Raw genomic sequence first — 17,512 nt, forward strand, 5'->3', positions numbered from 1 at the left:
GACTGAGAGAGAAGAACACACTGACTGAGAGAGAAGGACACACTGACTGAGAGAGAAGAACACACTGACTGAGAGAGAATCACACTGACTGAGAGAGAAGAACACACTGACTGAGAGAGAAGGACACACTGACTGAGAGAGAAGAACACTGACTGAGAGAGAAGATCACACTGACTGAGAGAGATCACACTGACTGAGAGAGAAGAACACACTGACTGAGAGAGAAGAACACACTGACTGAGAGAGAAACACACTGACTGAGAGAGAAGGACACACTGACTGAGAGAGAAGAACACACTGACTGAGAGAGAAGAACACACTGACTGAGAGAGAAGGACACACTGACTGAGAGAGAAGGACACACTGACTGAGAGAGAAGAACACACTGACTGAGAGAGAAGAACACACTGACTGAGAGAGAAGGACACACTGACTGAGAGAGAAGAACACACTGACTGAGAGAGAAGGACACACTGACTGAGAGAGAAGAACACACTGACTGAGAGAGAAGGACACACTGACTGAGAGAGAAGAACACACTGACTGAGAGAGAATCACACTGACTGAGAGAGAAGAACACACTGACTGAGAGAGAAGGACACACTGACTGAGAGAGAAGAACACACTGACTGAGAGAGAAGATCACACTGACTGAGAGAGATCACACTGACTGAGAGAGAAGAACGCACTGACTGAGAGAGAAGAACACACTGACTGAGAGAGAAGAACACACTGACTGAGAGAGAAGGACACACTGACTGAGAGAGAAGAACACACTGACTGAGAGAGAAGTACACACTGACTGAGAGAGAAGGACACACTGACTGAGAGAGAAGGACACACTGACTGAAAGAGAAGAACACACTGACTGAGAGAGATCACACTGACTGAGAGAGAAGGACACACTGACTGAGAGAGAAGAACACACTGACTGAGAGAGAAAATCACACTGACTGAGAGAGAAGGACACACTGACTGAGAGAGAAGAACACACTGACTGAGAGAGAAAATCACACTGACTGAGAGAGAAGGACACACTGACTGAGAGAGAAAATCACACTGACTGAGAGAGAAGAACACACTGACTGAGAGAGAAGGACACACTGACTGAGAGAGAAGGACACACTGACTGAGAGAGAAAATCACACTGACTGAGAGAGAAGGACACACTTACTGAGAGAGAAAATCACACTGACTGAGAGAGAAGAACACACTGACTGAGAGAGAAGGACACACTGACTGGCAGTTATAGAGAGTCAGCGACTGGCACTTACTCAGACTGCGTCACAAAAAGGGCCCATAGGGCTCTCGTCAAAAGTTGCACCCTTTGTGGGGAATGGGGTGCCATTTTAAACTAAATCCAATGACATGGTGAAATGTTTTGCTGATTTCACGTTGAAATGTCACCACAACCATGATACGGAACAGTAACAGCCCTGACCGGGTACAGTAACAGCTCTGACAGGGTACAGTAACAGCCCTGACCGGGTACAGTAACAGCTCTGACAGGGTACAGTAACAGCCCTGACCGGGTACAGTAACAGCTCTGACAGGGTACAGTAACAGCCCTGACCGGGTACAGTAACAGCTCTGACAGGGTACAGTAACAGCTCTGACAGGGTACAGTAACAGCCCTGACCGGGTACAGTAACAGCTCTGACCGGGTACAGTAACAGCTCTGACAGGGTACAGTAACAGCTCTGACAGGGTACAGTAACAGGGTACAATAACAACCCTGACAGGGTACAGTAACAGCCCTGATGACAGGGTACAGTAACAGTCCTAACAGGGTACAGTAACAGCCCTGACAGGGTACAGTAACAGTCCTAACAGGGTACATTAACAGCCCTGACAGGGTACAGTAACAGCCGGGACGACAGGGTACAGTAACAACGCTGACGACATGGTACAGAAATAGCTCTGACAGGGTACAGTAACAGGGTACAGTAACATCTCTGACAGGGTACAGCAACAGTCCTGACAGGGGACAGTAACAGGGTACAGTAACAGCCCTGACCGGGTACAGTAACAGCCCTGACCGGGTACAGTAACAGCTCTGACAGGGTACAGTAACAGCTCTGACAGGGTACAGTAACATCTCTGACAGGGGACAGTAGCAGCCCTGACAGGGTACAGTAACAGCCCTGACAGGGTACAGTAACAGCCCTGACAGGGTACAGTAACAGGGTACAGTAACATCTCTGACAGGGTACAGTAACAGCCCTGACAGGGTACAGTAACAGCCCTGACAGGGTACAGTAACAGCCCTGATGACAGGGTACAGTAACAGCCCTGACAGGGTACAGTAACAGCCCTGATGACAGGGTACAGTAACAGCCCTGACAGGGTACAGTAACAGCCCTGACAGGGTACAGTAACAGGGTACAGTAACAGTCCTGACAGGGTACAGTAACAGGGTACAGTAACAGCCCTGACAGGGTACAGTAACAGGGTACAGTAACAGGGTACAGTAACATCTCTGACAGGGTACAGTAACAGGGTACAGTAACAGGGTACAGTAACATCTCTGACAGGGTAAAGTAACAGCCCTGACAGGGTACAGTAACAGGGTACAGTAACAGGGTACAGTAACATCTCTGACAGGGTACAGTAACAGCTCTGACAGGGTACAGTAACATCTCTAACAGGGTACAGTAACAGCCCTGACAGGGTACAGTAACAGGGTACAGTAACAGCTCTGACAGTTAAAGTCCATGGTTATGTGATGTGCCTCTCCAGTTGGTATCCTCTGCTCTGTCTGATGAGATTAACGACAGACAGATCACATCTCAGGTCATGATACATAGAACGCAGTGGGATGATGTCACCCAGTCATTATCATCTTAGTTACTGTATACATTGCTGTGTGCCAGCCATGCTTGTCTATATACCCCACCCTGCTGTACGATCTGCAGTGCTCTACTCTACACCACCACGCTGCTTCCCACAGTTAGTAACTCCTCTCTCTCTCCTCTCTGCAGGCAAGGACCACAGTCTGAGTGACCAAGGTATCAAGGTAAGGTTCTGCTCACCTTCTGCTTGAACTGTAACTAACAGGACAGATTCTCACTCTGGCACTCCTCAGTCAAATAGAGTGGAGTGTAAATAGAGTTTAGTGTGTAAATAGAGTGGAGTGTGTTAATAGAGTGTGTAAAAGGAGTAGAGTGTGTAAATAGAGTGGCGTGTGTAAATAGAGTGGAGTGTGTAAATAGAGTGGAGTGTGTAAATATAGTGTGTAAATAGAGTGGAGTGTGTTAATAGAGTGTGTAAATGGAGTAGAGTGTGTAAATAGAGTGGCGTGTGTAAATAGAGTGGAGTGTGTAAATAGAGTGGAGTGTGTAAATATAGTGTGTAAATAGAGTGGAGTGTGTAAATAGAGTGTGTAAATAGAGTGGAGTGTGTAAATAGAGTGTGTAAATAGAGTGTAGTGTGTAAATAGAGTGTGTAAATAGAGTGTAGTGTGTAAATAGAGTGGCGTGTGTAAATAGAGTGGAGTGTGTAAATATAGTGTGTAAATAGAGTGTAGTGTGTAAATAGAGTGTAGTGTGTAAATAGAGTGGTATAAACAGAGTTTGTAAATAGAGTGGAGTGTGTAAATAGAGTGTCTAAATAGAGTGTAGTGTGTAAATAGAGTGTGTAAATAGAGTGTAGTGTGTAAATAGAGTGTGTAAACAGAGTGGAGTGTGTAAAGAGTTGAGTGTGCAAATGGAGTGTGTAAATATATTGTGTAAATAGAGTGTAGTGTGTAAATAGAGTTTAGTGTGTAAATATAGTCGAGTGTGTAAACAGAGTGGAGTGTGAAAAGAGTTGAGTGTGCAAATGGAGTGTGTAAATATATTGTGTAAATAGAGTGTAGTGTGTAAATAGAGTGTAGTGTGTAAATAGAGTGTAGTGTGTAAATATATTGTGTAAATAGAGTGTAGTGTGTAAATAGAGTTTAGTGTGTAAATATAGTCAAGTGTGTAAAGAGTTGAGTGTGTAAATAGAGTGGAGTGTGTAAATAGAGTTTAGTGTGTAAATGGAGTTGAGTGTGTAAATAGAGTTTAGTGTGTAAATAGAGTGGAGTGTGTTAATAGAGTGTGTAAATGGAGTGGAGTGTGTTAATAGAGTGGAGTGTGTAAATAGAGTTTAGTGTGTAAATAGAGTGGAGTGTGTAAATAGAGTGGAGTGTGTTAATAGAGTGTGTAAATGGAGTGGAGTGTGTAAACAGTTTATGAATAGTATGTTTGTTTCCATAGGTCCTTGGTATGCATCACCTCTCAGCACATGTCATTAGTTCACACCACTGAGCTGCTGATGTCATGTTGACACGGAAGCTTGGGTGGTTTTCACTCCGCTACTGGGTGTACTTTCACACTTTGTGTGTGTGTGTGCGTGTGTGTGTGTGTGCGTGTGTGCGTGCGTGTGCGTGTGTGCGTGCGTGTGCGTGTGTGTACTGAAGCAGTACTGAGGCACCAAGTCCGGAACCAACAGGACCCTGAATAGCTTCTACCCCCCAAGCCATAAGACTACTAAATAATTAACCAAATAGCTACCTGGACATATTATCTATCCTGTTGCCTAGTCACTCTATCCCAACCTATATGAACATATCTACCTCAATTACCTCGTTACCCTGCACTTCGACTCGGTACTGGTACCCCTGCACTTCGACTCAGTACTGGTACCCCTGCACATCGACTCAGTACTGGTACCCCTGCACATCGACTCAGTACTGGTACCCCTGCACATCGACTCAGTACTGGTACCCCTGCACATCGACTCAGTACTGGTACCCCTGCACATCGACTCGGTACTGGTACCCCAGCACATTGACTCAGTACTGGTACCCCTGCACATCGACTCGGTACTGGTACCCCTGCACATCGACTCGGTACTGGTACCCCTGCACATCGACTCGGTATTGGTACCCCTGCACATTGACTCAGTACTGGTACCCCAGCACATTGACTCGGTACTGGTACCCCTGCACTTCGACTCAGTACTGGTACCCCTGCACTTCGACTCGGTACTGGTACCAGAGTCGAAGTACCCCTGCACATTGACTCGGTACTGGTACCCCTGCACATCGACTCAGTACTGGTACCCCTGCACATCGACTCAGTACTGGTACCTCGTGTATATCGACTCGGTACTGGTACCTCGTGTATATCGACTCGGTACTGGTACCCCTGCACATCAACTTGGTACTGGTACCCCTGCACATCGACTCGGTACTGGTACCCCTGCACATCGACTCGGTACTGGTACCTCGTGTATATCGACTCGGTACTGGTACCCCTGCACATTGACTCAGTACTGGTACCCCTGCACATTGACTCGGTACTGGTACCCCTGCACTTCGACTCGGTACTTGTACCCCTGCACATTGACTCAGTACTGGTACCCCTGCACTTCGACTCAGTACTGGTACCCCTGCACTTCGACTCAGTACTGGTACCCCTGCACATCGACTCGGTATTGGTACCCCTGCACATCGACTCGGTACTGGTACCCCAGCACATTGACTCGGTACTGGTACCCCTGCACTTCGACTCAGTACTGGTACCCCTGCACTTCGACTCGGTACTGGTACCAGAGTCGAAGTACCCCTGCACATTGACTCGGTACTGGTACCCCTGCACTTCGACTCGGTACTGGTACCAGAGTCGAAGTACCCCTGCACATTGACTCGGTACTGGTACCCCTGCACTTCGACTCGGTACTTGTACCCCTGCACATTGACTCGGTACTTGTACCCCTGCACATCGACTCAGTACTGGTACCCCTGCACATTGACTCAGTACTGGTACCTCGTGTATATCGACTCGGTACTGGTACCTCGTGTATATCGCCAAGTTATCGTTACTCATTGTGTTATTATTTGTCTAGCATTTCACTGTTAGTCTACGCCTGTTGGTTACGAAGCATGAGACAAATAACATTTGATTTGATATGTTTGGCTCTGTCTCAGTGACAAAATAAGCCCATGCATTGTCCGATGTCCTCTTCCTCCCTGTTCTGTTACTGCTCAGATGTCATCTTCCTCCCTGTTCTGTTACTGCTCAGATGTCATCTTCCTCCCTGTTCTGTTACTGCTCAGATGTCATCTTCCTCCCTGTTCTGTTACTGCTCAGATGTCATCTTCCTCCCTGTTCTGTTACTGCTCAGATGTCCTCTTTCTCCCTGTTCTGTTACTGCTCAGATGTCATCTTCCTCTGTGTTCTGTTACTGCTCAGATGTCATCTCTCTCCCTGTTCTGTTACTGCTCAGATGTCATCTTCCTCCCTGTTCTGTTACTGCTCAGATGTCATCTTCCTCCCTGTTCTGTTACTGCTCAGATGTCATCTTCCTCCCTGTTCTGTTACTGCTCAGATGTCATCTTTCTCCTTGTTCTGTTACTGCTCAGATGTCATCTTTCTCCTTGTTCTGTTACTGCTCAGATGTCATCTTCCTCTGTGTTCTGTTACTGCTCAGATGTCATCTTCCTCTGTGTTCTGTTACTGCTCAGATGTCATCTTCCTCCCTGTTCTGTTACTGCTCAGATGTCATCTTCCTCTGTGTTCTGTTACTGCTCAGATGTCATCTTCCTCCCTGTTCTGTTACTGCTCAGATGTCCTCTTTCTCCCTGTTCTGTTACTGCTCAGATGTCATCTTCCTCCCTGTTCTGTTACTGCTCAGGTGTCATCTTCCTCCCTGTTCTGTTACTGCTCAGATGTCATCTTTCTCCTTGTTCTGTTACTGCTCAGATGTCATCTTTCTCCTTGTTCTGTTACTGCTCAGATGTCATCTTCCTCTGTGTTCTGTTACTGCTCAGATGTCATCTTCCTCTGTGTTCTGTTACTGCTCAGATGTCCTCTTTCTCCCTGTTCTGTTACTGCTCAGATGTCATCTTCCTCTGTGTTCTGTTACTGCTCAGATGTCATCTCTCTCCCTGTTCTGTTACTGCTCAGATGTCATCTTCCTCCCTGTTCTGTTACTGCTCAGATGTCATCTTCCTCCCTGTTCTGTTACTGCTCAGATGTCCTCTTTCTCCCTGTTCTGTTACTGCTCAGATGTCATCTTCCTCTGTGTTCTGTTACTGCTCAGATGTCATCTCTCTCCCTGTTCTGTTACTGCTCAGATGTCATCTTCCTCCCTGTTCCGTTACTGCTCAGATGTCATCTTCCTCTGTGTTCTGTTACTGCTCAGATGTCATCTTCCTCCCTGTTCTGTTACTGCTCAGATGTCATTTTCCTCTGTGTTCTGTTACTGCTCAGATGTCATCTTCCTCTGTGTTCTGTTACTGCTCAGATGTCATCTTCCTCTGTGTTCTGTTACTGCTCAGATGTCATCTTCCTCCCTGTTCTGTTACTGCTCAGATGTCATCTTCCTCTGTGTTCTGTTACTGCTCAGATGTCATCTTCCTCCCTGTTCTGTTACTGCTCAGATGTCATCTTCCTCCCTGTTCTGTTACTGCTCAGGTGTCATCTTCCTCCCTGTTCTGTTACTGCTCAGATGTCATCTTTCTCCTTGTTCTGTTACTGCTCAGATGTCATCTTCCTCTGTGTTCTGTTACTGCTCAGATGTCATCTTCCTCCCTGTTCTGTTACTGCTCAGATGTCATCTTCCTCTGTGTTCTGTTACTGCTTAGATGTCATCTTCCTCCCTGTTCTGTTACTGCTCAGATGTCATCTTCCTCCCTGTTCTGTTACTGCTCAGATGTCATCTTCCTCCCTGTTCTGTTACTGCTCAGATGTCATCTTCCTCCCTGTTCTGTTACTGCTCAGATGTCATCTTCCTCTGTGTTCTGTTACTGCTCAGATGTCATCTTCCTCCCTGTTCTGTTACTGCTCAGATGTCATCTTCCTCCCTGTTCTGTTACTGCTCAGATGTCATCTTCCTCCCTGTTCTGTTACTGCTCAGATGTCATCTTCCTCCCTGTTCTGTTACTGCTCAGATGTCATCTTCCTCCCTGTTCTGTTACTGCTCAGATGTCATCTTCCTCCCTGTTCTGTTACTGCTCAGATGTCCTCTTCCTCCCTGTTCTGTTACTGCTCAGATGTCATCTTCCTCTGTGTTCTGTTACTGCTCAGATGTCATCTTCCTCCCTGTTCTGTTACTGCTCAGATGTCCTCTTCCTCCCTGTTCTGTTACTGCTCAGATGTCATCTTCCTCCCTGTTCTGTTACTGCTCAGATGTCATCTTCCTCTGTGTTCTGTTACTGCTCAGATGTCCTCTTCCTCCCTGTTCTGTTACTGCTCAGATGTCATCTTCCTCTGTGTTCTGTTACTGCTCAGATGTCCTCTTCCTCCCTGTTCTGTTACTGCTCAGATGTCATCTTCCTCCCTGTTCCGTTACTGCTCAGATGTCCTCTTCCTCCCTGTTCTGTTACTGCTCAGATGTCATCTTCCTCTGTGTTCTGTTACTGCTCAGATGTCATCTTCCTCTGTGTTCTGTTACTGCTCAGATGTCATCTTCCTCCCTGTTCTGTTACTGCTCAGATGTCATCTTCCTCCCTGTTCTGTCACTGCTGTCTGATTGACTGATTGAAAAGGGAAGGTTAGTTAGACTGCAATCAGACTAGTAGTAGTGCTAGTACTGAACTACCCTGTCTTTATTATCTAGTACTGAACTACCCTGTCTTTATTATCTAGTACTGAACTACCCTGTCTTTATTATCTAGTACTGAACTACCCTGTCTTTATTATCTAGTACTGAACTACCCTGTCTTTATTATCTAGTACTGAACTACCCTGTCTTTATTATCTAGTACTGAACTACCCTGTCTTTATTATCTAGTACTGAACTACCCTGTCTTTATTATCTAGTACTGAACTACCCTGTCTTTATTATCTAGTACTGAACTACCCTGTCTTTATTATCTAGTACTGAACTACCCTGTCTTTATTATCTAGTACTGAACTACCCTGTCTTTATTATCTAGTACTGAACTACCCTGTCTTTATTATCTAGTACTGAACTACCCTGTCTTTATTATCTAGTACTGAACTACCCTGTCTTTATTATCTAGTACTGAACTACCCTGTCTTTATTATCTAGTACTGAACTACCCTGTCTTTATTATCTAGTACTGAACTACCCTGTCTTTATTATCTAGTACTGAACTACCCTGTCTTTATTATCTAGTACTGAACTACCCTCTTTATCCTGTCTCTGAGGCCCTTCCTCCTCTTATTCTCTCTCTCTGTCTCTCATTGTCTTTCTCTTTCTTTCTCTCTCTCTCACTCACTCACTCACTCACTCACTCACTCACTCACTCACTCACTCACTCACTCACTCACTCACTCACAAACACACACACACACTTATATGCACACATACACACAGAGAGAGAGAGAGAGAGAAAGGGAGCGAGAGAGAGAGGGACGCAGTGCCCAGTCCTCAGCAACACTTTCGGCTGCCAGCCATCTGATTGCAATCTGCCCATTCAGTTTGTGGAGGTTGGGCACACCCTCTCTGGCCAAAAATAATTCAGGACAGAAGCATAATTGAATTCAGCCTAACCCTCTTGGACAGCTTTCAGGCATGTATAGCTTACGTGGGGAGGTTACTTATTACATGCGCAGGACGCGTAGTATTCTCAGAGTGAGTAGACTGCAGCAGATCTGGAGTATAGAGACAGAATATGACCCTGAATGCCTGCATTGCAGTCTATGTCTGCACTGGCCTGCCCCCTTGTGGCTTGTTTAAAACACTGCACTACATTGCATCTGCATTGCATGATAACTAGGCAGATCTGTATTGGCACAAGAGTAACATATTTCAGTGCTATATGATTCATTAATATCCACTCTAATGATATATGAGATTATCTTCTATTGCATCAGAGGATGAGTTGATGATTTGGAAAGTGGCAACATCATTCATTGTACTCTACTACCGGTATATTGTACTCTACTACCGGTATATTGTACTCTACTACCGGTATATTGTACTCTACTACCGGTATATTGTACTCTACTACCGGTATATTGTACTCTACTACCGGTATATCTTTTAGAATAGACTTGTCTAGTCCTGTTCTGTCTGTCTGTCTGTCTGTCTGTCTGTCTGTCTGTCTGTCTGTCTGTCTGTCTCACTCTCTCTCTCTCTCTCTCCCTCCTTCATATAGTTACCATCCTAGGGTGTCTGTGTGATGCCCCTTACTAGCGGGTCCCCTCCCAGTGTGTGATGCATCATGGCTCCGGTGCTGAGTGCCTTGTGGGAACTGGGGGTCATGGGGTCAGGGGATTCCACGACGACGTCCTTAGGCAACGAGCAGCTGGTCCTAGTGGGCACTCTGATGACCGTTTCTGTCTTGTTGCTGCTCTCACTGCTACTGCTGCTGTGTACAGGCTGCCAGGGGTGAGTGGGACACACACACACACACACATTCAATAAAATGTAAGATGAAAACATAAATAATGTTACAGTCATTGTACTTATGTTATATTTATACTGTACTGTTGATTTACTTCTAACAAATCGTTTATTTATCACATTCTTACTTTGGTACCGATAGATAGACCAGCACAATTGTGTGTCTGTATAATAGACTACATTATTACATTATTACAGTCTGTATAATAGACTACATTATTACAGTCTGTAAAATAGACTACATTATTACATTCTGCATAATAGACTACATTATTACAGGCTGTATAATAGACTACATTATTACAGTCTGTAAAATAGACTACATTATTACAGTCTGTATAATAGACTACATTATTACAGTCTGTATAATAGACTACATTATTACAGTCTGTATAATAGACTACATTATTACAGTCTGTATAATAGACTACATTATACAGTCTGCATAATAGACTACATTATCACAGTCTGCATCATAGACTACATTATTACAGTCTGTAAAATAGACTACATTATTACAGTCTGCATAATAGACTACATTATTACAGTCTGTAAAATAGACTACATTATTACAGTCTGTAAAATAGACTACATTATTACAGTCTGTAAAATAGACTACATTGTTACAGTCTGTAAAATAGACTACATTATTACAGTCTGTAAAATAGACTGCATATTTACAGTCTGTATAATAGACTACATTATTAAAGTTTGTAAATGCTTTAGCCCAGAGTCAATACATCAACTCAAAAGGCAGACAAAGTCAAAGTTTTAATCAACATCTCCCTTCTTCATCCTTCTTCTTCTCCAGGCCAAAGAAGTCAAATGGCCGCCCAGTAGCCCACGAGAACCTCATGAATGGAGTGAGTCTGACTGAACTAAACAGATCTGCCACTTCCTTCACTTAAAACAGCCTTAGTTAGTCTGCTATATCTGTCCCTGAAAATAACTCTGAGAGTTCCTCCCTTGATCTTCTGTCAGACGGTCCTCTCAACACTTCAGTGAGCCTGGTGAAAACTTTAGTCAACAAGGAACAGAAACTGTCAGAGACAACTTGTCTAACTAGCAGAAGAATTGGTCTCTGACTTAGAATCCTGCAGAGGAGAGAAGAGCTGTGAGTTGTGAGTTGAAGCTGTGTGTGTGTGTGTCTCTCTCTCTCTCTGGGTGTTAGGTGGTGTCAAGCATGAGGCAGTCACATTAGCACCTATAATGATCACAGGGAGAGAGGGAAGGAGAGGGAGAGAGGGAAGGAGAGGGAGAGAGGGAAGGAGAGGAAGAGGGAGCTGGAGAGAGGGAGGGAGATGGAAAGAGAGAGAGAGATGGACATGGCTTTAGCCGTATGCAGCCGTTAGTGTAGAAAGGGATGGAGGGAGTATATTGGATGGATGACCCAGGTCAAGAGTTCAGAGGTCAGCATTATCCAGGAAGGAATGGACAAAAGGGAGACATGCATTCCAGAGGGGGAAGGAGTATTAGTATAATGTGATGAATGCAGCCAAAATATTTACTCCCTCTATCTCGCACACACACACACACACACACACACACACACACACACACACACACACACACACACACACACACACACACACACACACACACACACACACACACACACACACACACACACACACACACACACACACACACACACACACACACACACACACACACACACACACACACACACACACACACACACACACACACACACACACACACACACACTAGCCCCTGTGTGGGAGAGTCATCATGTTGTGATCATGGAGCGTGTCTAGTTGTAAATGAGGCTTGGGATCTCTGCCAGCTCTGTGATAGACAGGTCTCAGCGGCACACACACACACACACACACACACTGTGTGCGCTGGTCTGGAATCAGCACCAGGGGGCGTTTCATTACGCTGATTCTGTTGCAAAATGTTTCTTAAACGGAAGCAAACTGAACGAAACGGGCGAGGGACCGACCTGCATTTGTCCAGTAGAAACCCTCGTTTTACTTGCAAACCATTTTGCAACTGTTTGGACTAATGATTGCACCCCAGATGTGAAGAATTTGTTCCACTTCGGTCTGCAGTATCTTCATATAAACTGAAATGTTCTCAGAGAAGAATCAGTATTTTCAGAACCACACCAGTTCATTCACCTTTCATTTCACCAGTTCATAGTTTAGCTCATTAATTGCATAGTAAACTGTTTATTTCAATGGCATTCTGAATGTGTATTGTGATTTGTTGCATTATCCCTAGCCATTCCATAATAATGAAGACCATAATGAGCATTAGCTATGGTAAAGACTGAATTACACTTTCAAGTTGTGGTTAAGTGAGATCAATAGCTCTCTTTCAGAAAGAAACTGACATCGTCCTTTCATTCTAATTACTTGCTGTCACACACACAAACACTCTTCGCTCAAACCCCCTGGGGACATGGCAACATTTTTATCTCATACTTACAGTATCTGGAGAGTAACATTTACGCCGTAGTGTCGGGCCTCGCCTGTGAAGTTATGGAGGACTTGACTTTACCCACAGACTGGCAGGTTGAATTGGGTCTTTGTCTTCTCCTCAGCAGACTGACCCCTTGTGTCTCCAGTCTCTAGGACTGCCATCGGATTCAGCCCTGCAACAGTCATTATCTGACACAGTCACCAGGTGGTGGTGTAGATCTAATGGTTATCTCCTCTCTGTCCTTTGGTTTTTAAATCTGTGAGGTGACTGACAAGCAATGCGAAGACCTGCAGTGTGGCTCAATGCCCATTTCTCCCATCACAATGTGCTGATGTTCATATGAATTGAGGTGTAATTGTGTAAAGGTATTATATTTGACCACAGCCTCTCAGAATGAGGAGTAGGATGCCACTGATCTAATGTACAGTACTAGTCAAAAGTGTGGACACACCTACTCGTTCAAGGGTTTTTCTTTATTTGTACTATTTGCTACATTGTAGAATAATAGTGAAGACATCAAAACTATGAAATAACATATATGGAATCATGTAGTAACCAAAAAAGTGTTAAACAAAATATTTTTCATATTCTTCCAAGTAGCCACCTGTCACGACTTCCGCCGAAGTTGGTCCCCCTCCTTGTTCGGGCGGCGTTCGGCGGTCGAAGTCACCGACCTTCTAGCCATCGCTGATCCTCTTTTCATTTTCCATTGGTTTTGTCTTGTCTTCCTTCACACCTGGTTCCAATCCCATCAATTACATGTTGTGTATTTAACCCTCTGTTCCCCCTCATGTCCTTGTCGGTGATTGTTTGTTGTAAGTGCTCTGTCCTGGTGTGCGTTGGGTTATGTACCCATTATTTAATTGTTCTATTTTCCGGTGTTTTTTTGTTGTTATTAAACTACGCCGTTTGGAAACACAGTTTTTGTTCTCCTGCGTCTGACTTCTCTGCCGCCACTCCTTACACCACCCTTTGCCTTGATGACAGCTTTGCAAACTCTTGGCATTCTTGGCATTCTCTCAACCAGCTTCATGAGGTAGTCACTTGGAATGCATTTCAATTAACATGTGGGCCACGTTAAAAGTTAATTTGTGGAATTTCTTTCCTACTTAATGTGTTTGAGCCAATAAGTTTTGTTGTGACAAGGTAGGGTGGGAATACAGAAGATAGCCCTATTAGGTAAAGGACCGAGTCCATATTATGGCAAGAACAGCTCAAATAAGGAAAGAGTCTCAAAAACCATCAAGCGCTACAATGAAACTGGCTCTCATGAGGACCGCCACAGGAAAGGAAGACCCAGAGTTACCTCTGCTGCAGTAGGTGAACGGATGATCTCTGCATGTGTGGTTCCCACCGTGAAGCATGGAGGAAGAGGTATGATGGTGTAGGGGTGCTTTGCTGGTGACACTGTCAGTCATTTATTTTGAATTCAAGGCACACTTAACCAGCATGGGGACCACAGCATTCTGCAGCGATACACCATCCCATCTGGTTTGCACAAACTGGGACTATCATTTGTTTCTTCAAGTGCAGTCTCAAAAACCATCAAGCTCTATGATGAAACTGGCTCTTATGAGGACCACCACAGGAATGGAAGACCCAGAGTTACCTCTGCTGCAGATGATAAGTTAATTAGAATAACTGCACCTCAGACTGCAGCCCAAATAAATGCTTCACAGAGTTCAAGTAACAGACGCATCTTAACATCAACTATTCAGAGGAGTCTGCGTGAATCAGGCCTTCATGATCGAATTGCTGCAAAGAAACCACTACTTAAGGACACCAATAAGAATAAGAGACTTGCTTGGGCCAAGAAACACGAGCAATGGACATTAGACCGTTGTAAATCTGTCCTTTGGTCTGATGAGTCCAAATTTGAGATTTTTGGTTCCAACCGCCGTGTCTTTGTGAGACGCAGAGTATGTGAACGGATGATCTCTGTATGTGTGGTTCCCACCGTGAAGCATGGAGGAGGAGGTGTGATGGTGAAACTGTCGATCATTTATTTAGAATTCAAGGCACACATAACCAGCATAGTTACCACATCATTCTGCAGCGATACTCCATCCCATCAGGTTTGCACTTAGTGGGACTATCATTTGTTTTTCAACAGGACAATGACCCAACACACCTCCAGGCTGTGTAAGGACTATTTGACCAAGAAGGAGAGTGATGGAGTGCTGCATCAGATGACCTGGCCTCCACAATCACCCAACCTCAAACCAATTGAGATGGTTTGGGATGGGTTGGACCACAGTGTAGGAAAAGCAGCCAACAAGTGCTCAGCATATGTGGGAACTCCTTCAAGACTGTTGGAAAGCATTCCAGGTGCTGAGAGAATGTCGAGAGTGTGCAAAACTGTCATCATGGCAAAGGGTGGCTACTTTGAAGAATCTCAAATATATGTTGATATGTTTAACACTTGTTTGGTTACTACATGATTACATACACTTTCTTGTTAACAAACTATAGTTTTGGCAAGATGGTTAGGACATCTACTTTGTGCATGACACAAGTAATTTTTCCAACAATTGTTTACAGACCGATTATTTCACTTATAATTCACTGTATCACAATTCCAGTGGGTCAGAAGTTTACATACACTAAGTTGACGGTGCCTTCAAACAGCTTGGAAAATTCCCAAAAATTATGTCATAGATTTAGAAGCTTCTGATAGGCTAATTGACATCATTCGAGTCAATTGGAGGTGCACCCGTGGATGTTTTTCAAGGCCTACCTTCAAACTCAGTGCCTCTTTGCTTGACATCATGGGAAAATCAATAGAAATCAGCCAAGACCTCCGCAAGTCTGGTTCATCCTTGGGAGCAATTTTCAAACGCCTGAAGGTACCACGTTCATCTGTATAAACAATAGTACGCAAGTATAAACACCATGGGACCACGCAGCCGCCATACCGTTCAGGAAGGAGACGTGTTCTGTTTCCTAGAGATGAACATACTTTGGTGCGAAAAGTGCAAATCAATCCCAGAACAACAGCAAAGGACCTTGTGAAGATGCTGGAGGAAACAGGTACACAAGTATCTATATCCATAGTAAAACGAGTCCTATATCGTCATAACCTGAAAGGCTGCTCAGCAAGGAAGAAGCCACTGCTCCAATACCGCCATAAAAAAGCCAGACTACGGTTTGCAACTGCACATGTGGACAAAGATCGTACTTTTTGGAGAAATGTCCTCTGGTCTGGTGAAACAAAATAGAACTGTTTAGCCATAACGACCATCATTATGTTTGGAGGAAAAAGGGCTTGCAAGCCGAAGAACACCATCCCAACCGTGAAGCACGGGGGTGGCAGCATCATGTTGTGGGGGTGCTTTGCTGCAGGAGGGATTGGTCCACTTCACAAAATAGATGGCATCATGAGGATGGAAAATTATGTGGATATATTGAAGCAACATCTCAAGACATCAGTCAGGAAGTTAAAGCTTGGTCACAAATGGGTCTTCCAAATGGACAATGACCACAAGCATACTTCCAAAGTTGTGGCAAAATGGCTTAAGTACAACAAAATCAAGGTATTGGAGTGGCCGTCATAAAGCCCAACCTCCATCCTACAGAAAATTATGTGGGCAGAACTGAAATAGCGTGTGCGAGCAAGGAGGCCTACAAACCTGACTCAGTTACACCAGCTCTGTTAGGAGGAATGGGACAAAATTTACCCAACTTATTGTGGGACGCTTGTGGAAGGCAACCTGAATTGTTTGACCCAAGTTAAACAATTTAAAGGCAATGCTATCAAATACTAATTGAGTGTATGTAAACTTCTGACCCACTGGGAATGTGATGAAAGAAATAAAAGCTGAAATAAATCATTCTCTCTACTATTATTCTGACATTTCACATTCTTAAAATAAAGTGGTGATCCTAACTGACCTAAGACAGGGAATTCTTACTAGGATTAAATGTCAGGAATTGTGAAAAACTGAGTTTAAATGTATTTGGCTAAGGTGTATGTAAACTTCCGATTTCAACTGTATGTGTTATTTCATAGTGTTGATGTTTTCACTATTATTCTGCAATGTAGAAAATAGTACAAATAAAGAAATACCCTTGAATGAGTAGGTCTGTCCAAACCTTTGACTGGTACTGTATGTATAATGTATATGACTCCACTTATTCAAAGTGACTTATAGTACAGCGTGTGCATATATTTGTAGTATATGTACTAACTGAACCACACAGGACCACACAGGGTAAAACTGATCCTAGACCTGTGTTTATAATAAGCCACATATCCCCATCCTAACCCAGTCTTTGTCGTTCTACAGGTGTCTGAGAGAGAGACGTTTACTGGTAGTCAGTCTGTGGACAGCCCAGGGACTGACCTATTGGTGAGCAGCTCACACAACGGCCCACTAACCAGTGGTACAGGTAACACACACACACACACACACACACACACACACAATGACCGCTTCTGCATGTGTTATTTATTGTTTGTTGCCATTTCATTCATTACTTTTTAAAAGAGTGTAATATTCATTACTTTACTTTACTTACTTGGTTATTCCATGTGATTTCCACACCTGTGGCAGTCTAATCCATGAGGCATGTTCCACTAATAGCCTGGTAACAGATATGTGTTGTAGCCAGCTCCCCTGTTGGTTGTCATGCCAAATGTTAGGCCCGCTGGCATGACAATCAATGTTAAAGGAGTTAACCAAGATACAAATAAGATCTATGAACGAACAGGCTAACTAGTCCA

At 44.2% G+C, this 17,512-nt stretch overlaps 1 protein-coding gene across 3 annotated transcripts in view; it reads left to right on the plus strand.

The window, feature by feature from the left end:
• The window catches only part of LOC115175373 (phosphoprotein associated with glycosphingolipid-enriched microdomains 1-like), a 110,597-nt gene that overhangs the window by 82,875 nt on the left and 10,210 nt on the right, over window positions 1-17,512 (plus strand). For all 3 annotated transcript variants that reach the window (XM_029734599.1, XM_029734597.1, XM_029734596.1), the window contains exons 2-5: window positions 2,982-3,016; window positions 10,094-10,326; window positions 11,153-11,204; window positions 17,076-17,178. In XM_029734599.1, coding sequence (XP_029590459.1) covers window positions 10,160-10,326; window positions 11,153-11,204; window positions 17,076-17,178 — 322 coding nt within the window. In that variant the 5' untranslated portion in view covers window positions 2,982-3,016; window positions 10,094-10,159. The remainder of the gene's footprint in view (window positions 1-2,981; window positions 3,017-10,093; window positions 10,327-11,152; window positions 11,205-17,075; window positions 17,179-17,512) is intronic.

The sequence above is a fragment of the Salmo trutta genome, chromosome 36 (genome assembly GCF_901001165.1).
Source record: "Salmo trutta chromosome 36, fSalTru1.1, whole genome shotgun sequence".
Taxonomy (NCBI): Eukaryota; Metazoa; Chordata; class Actinopteri; order Salmoniformes; family Salmonidae; genus Salmo; species Salmo trutta.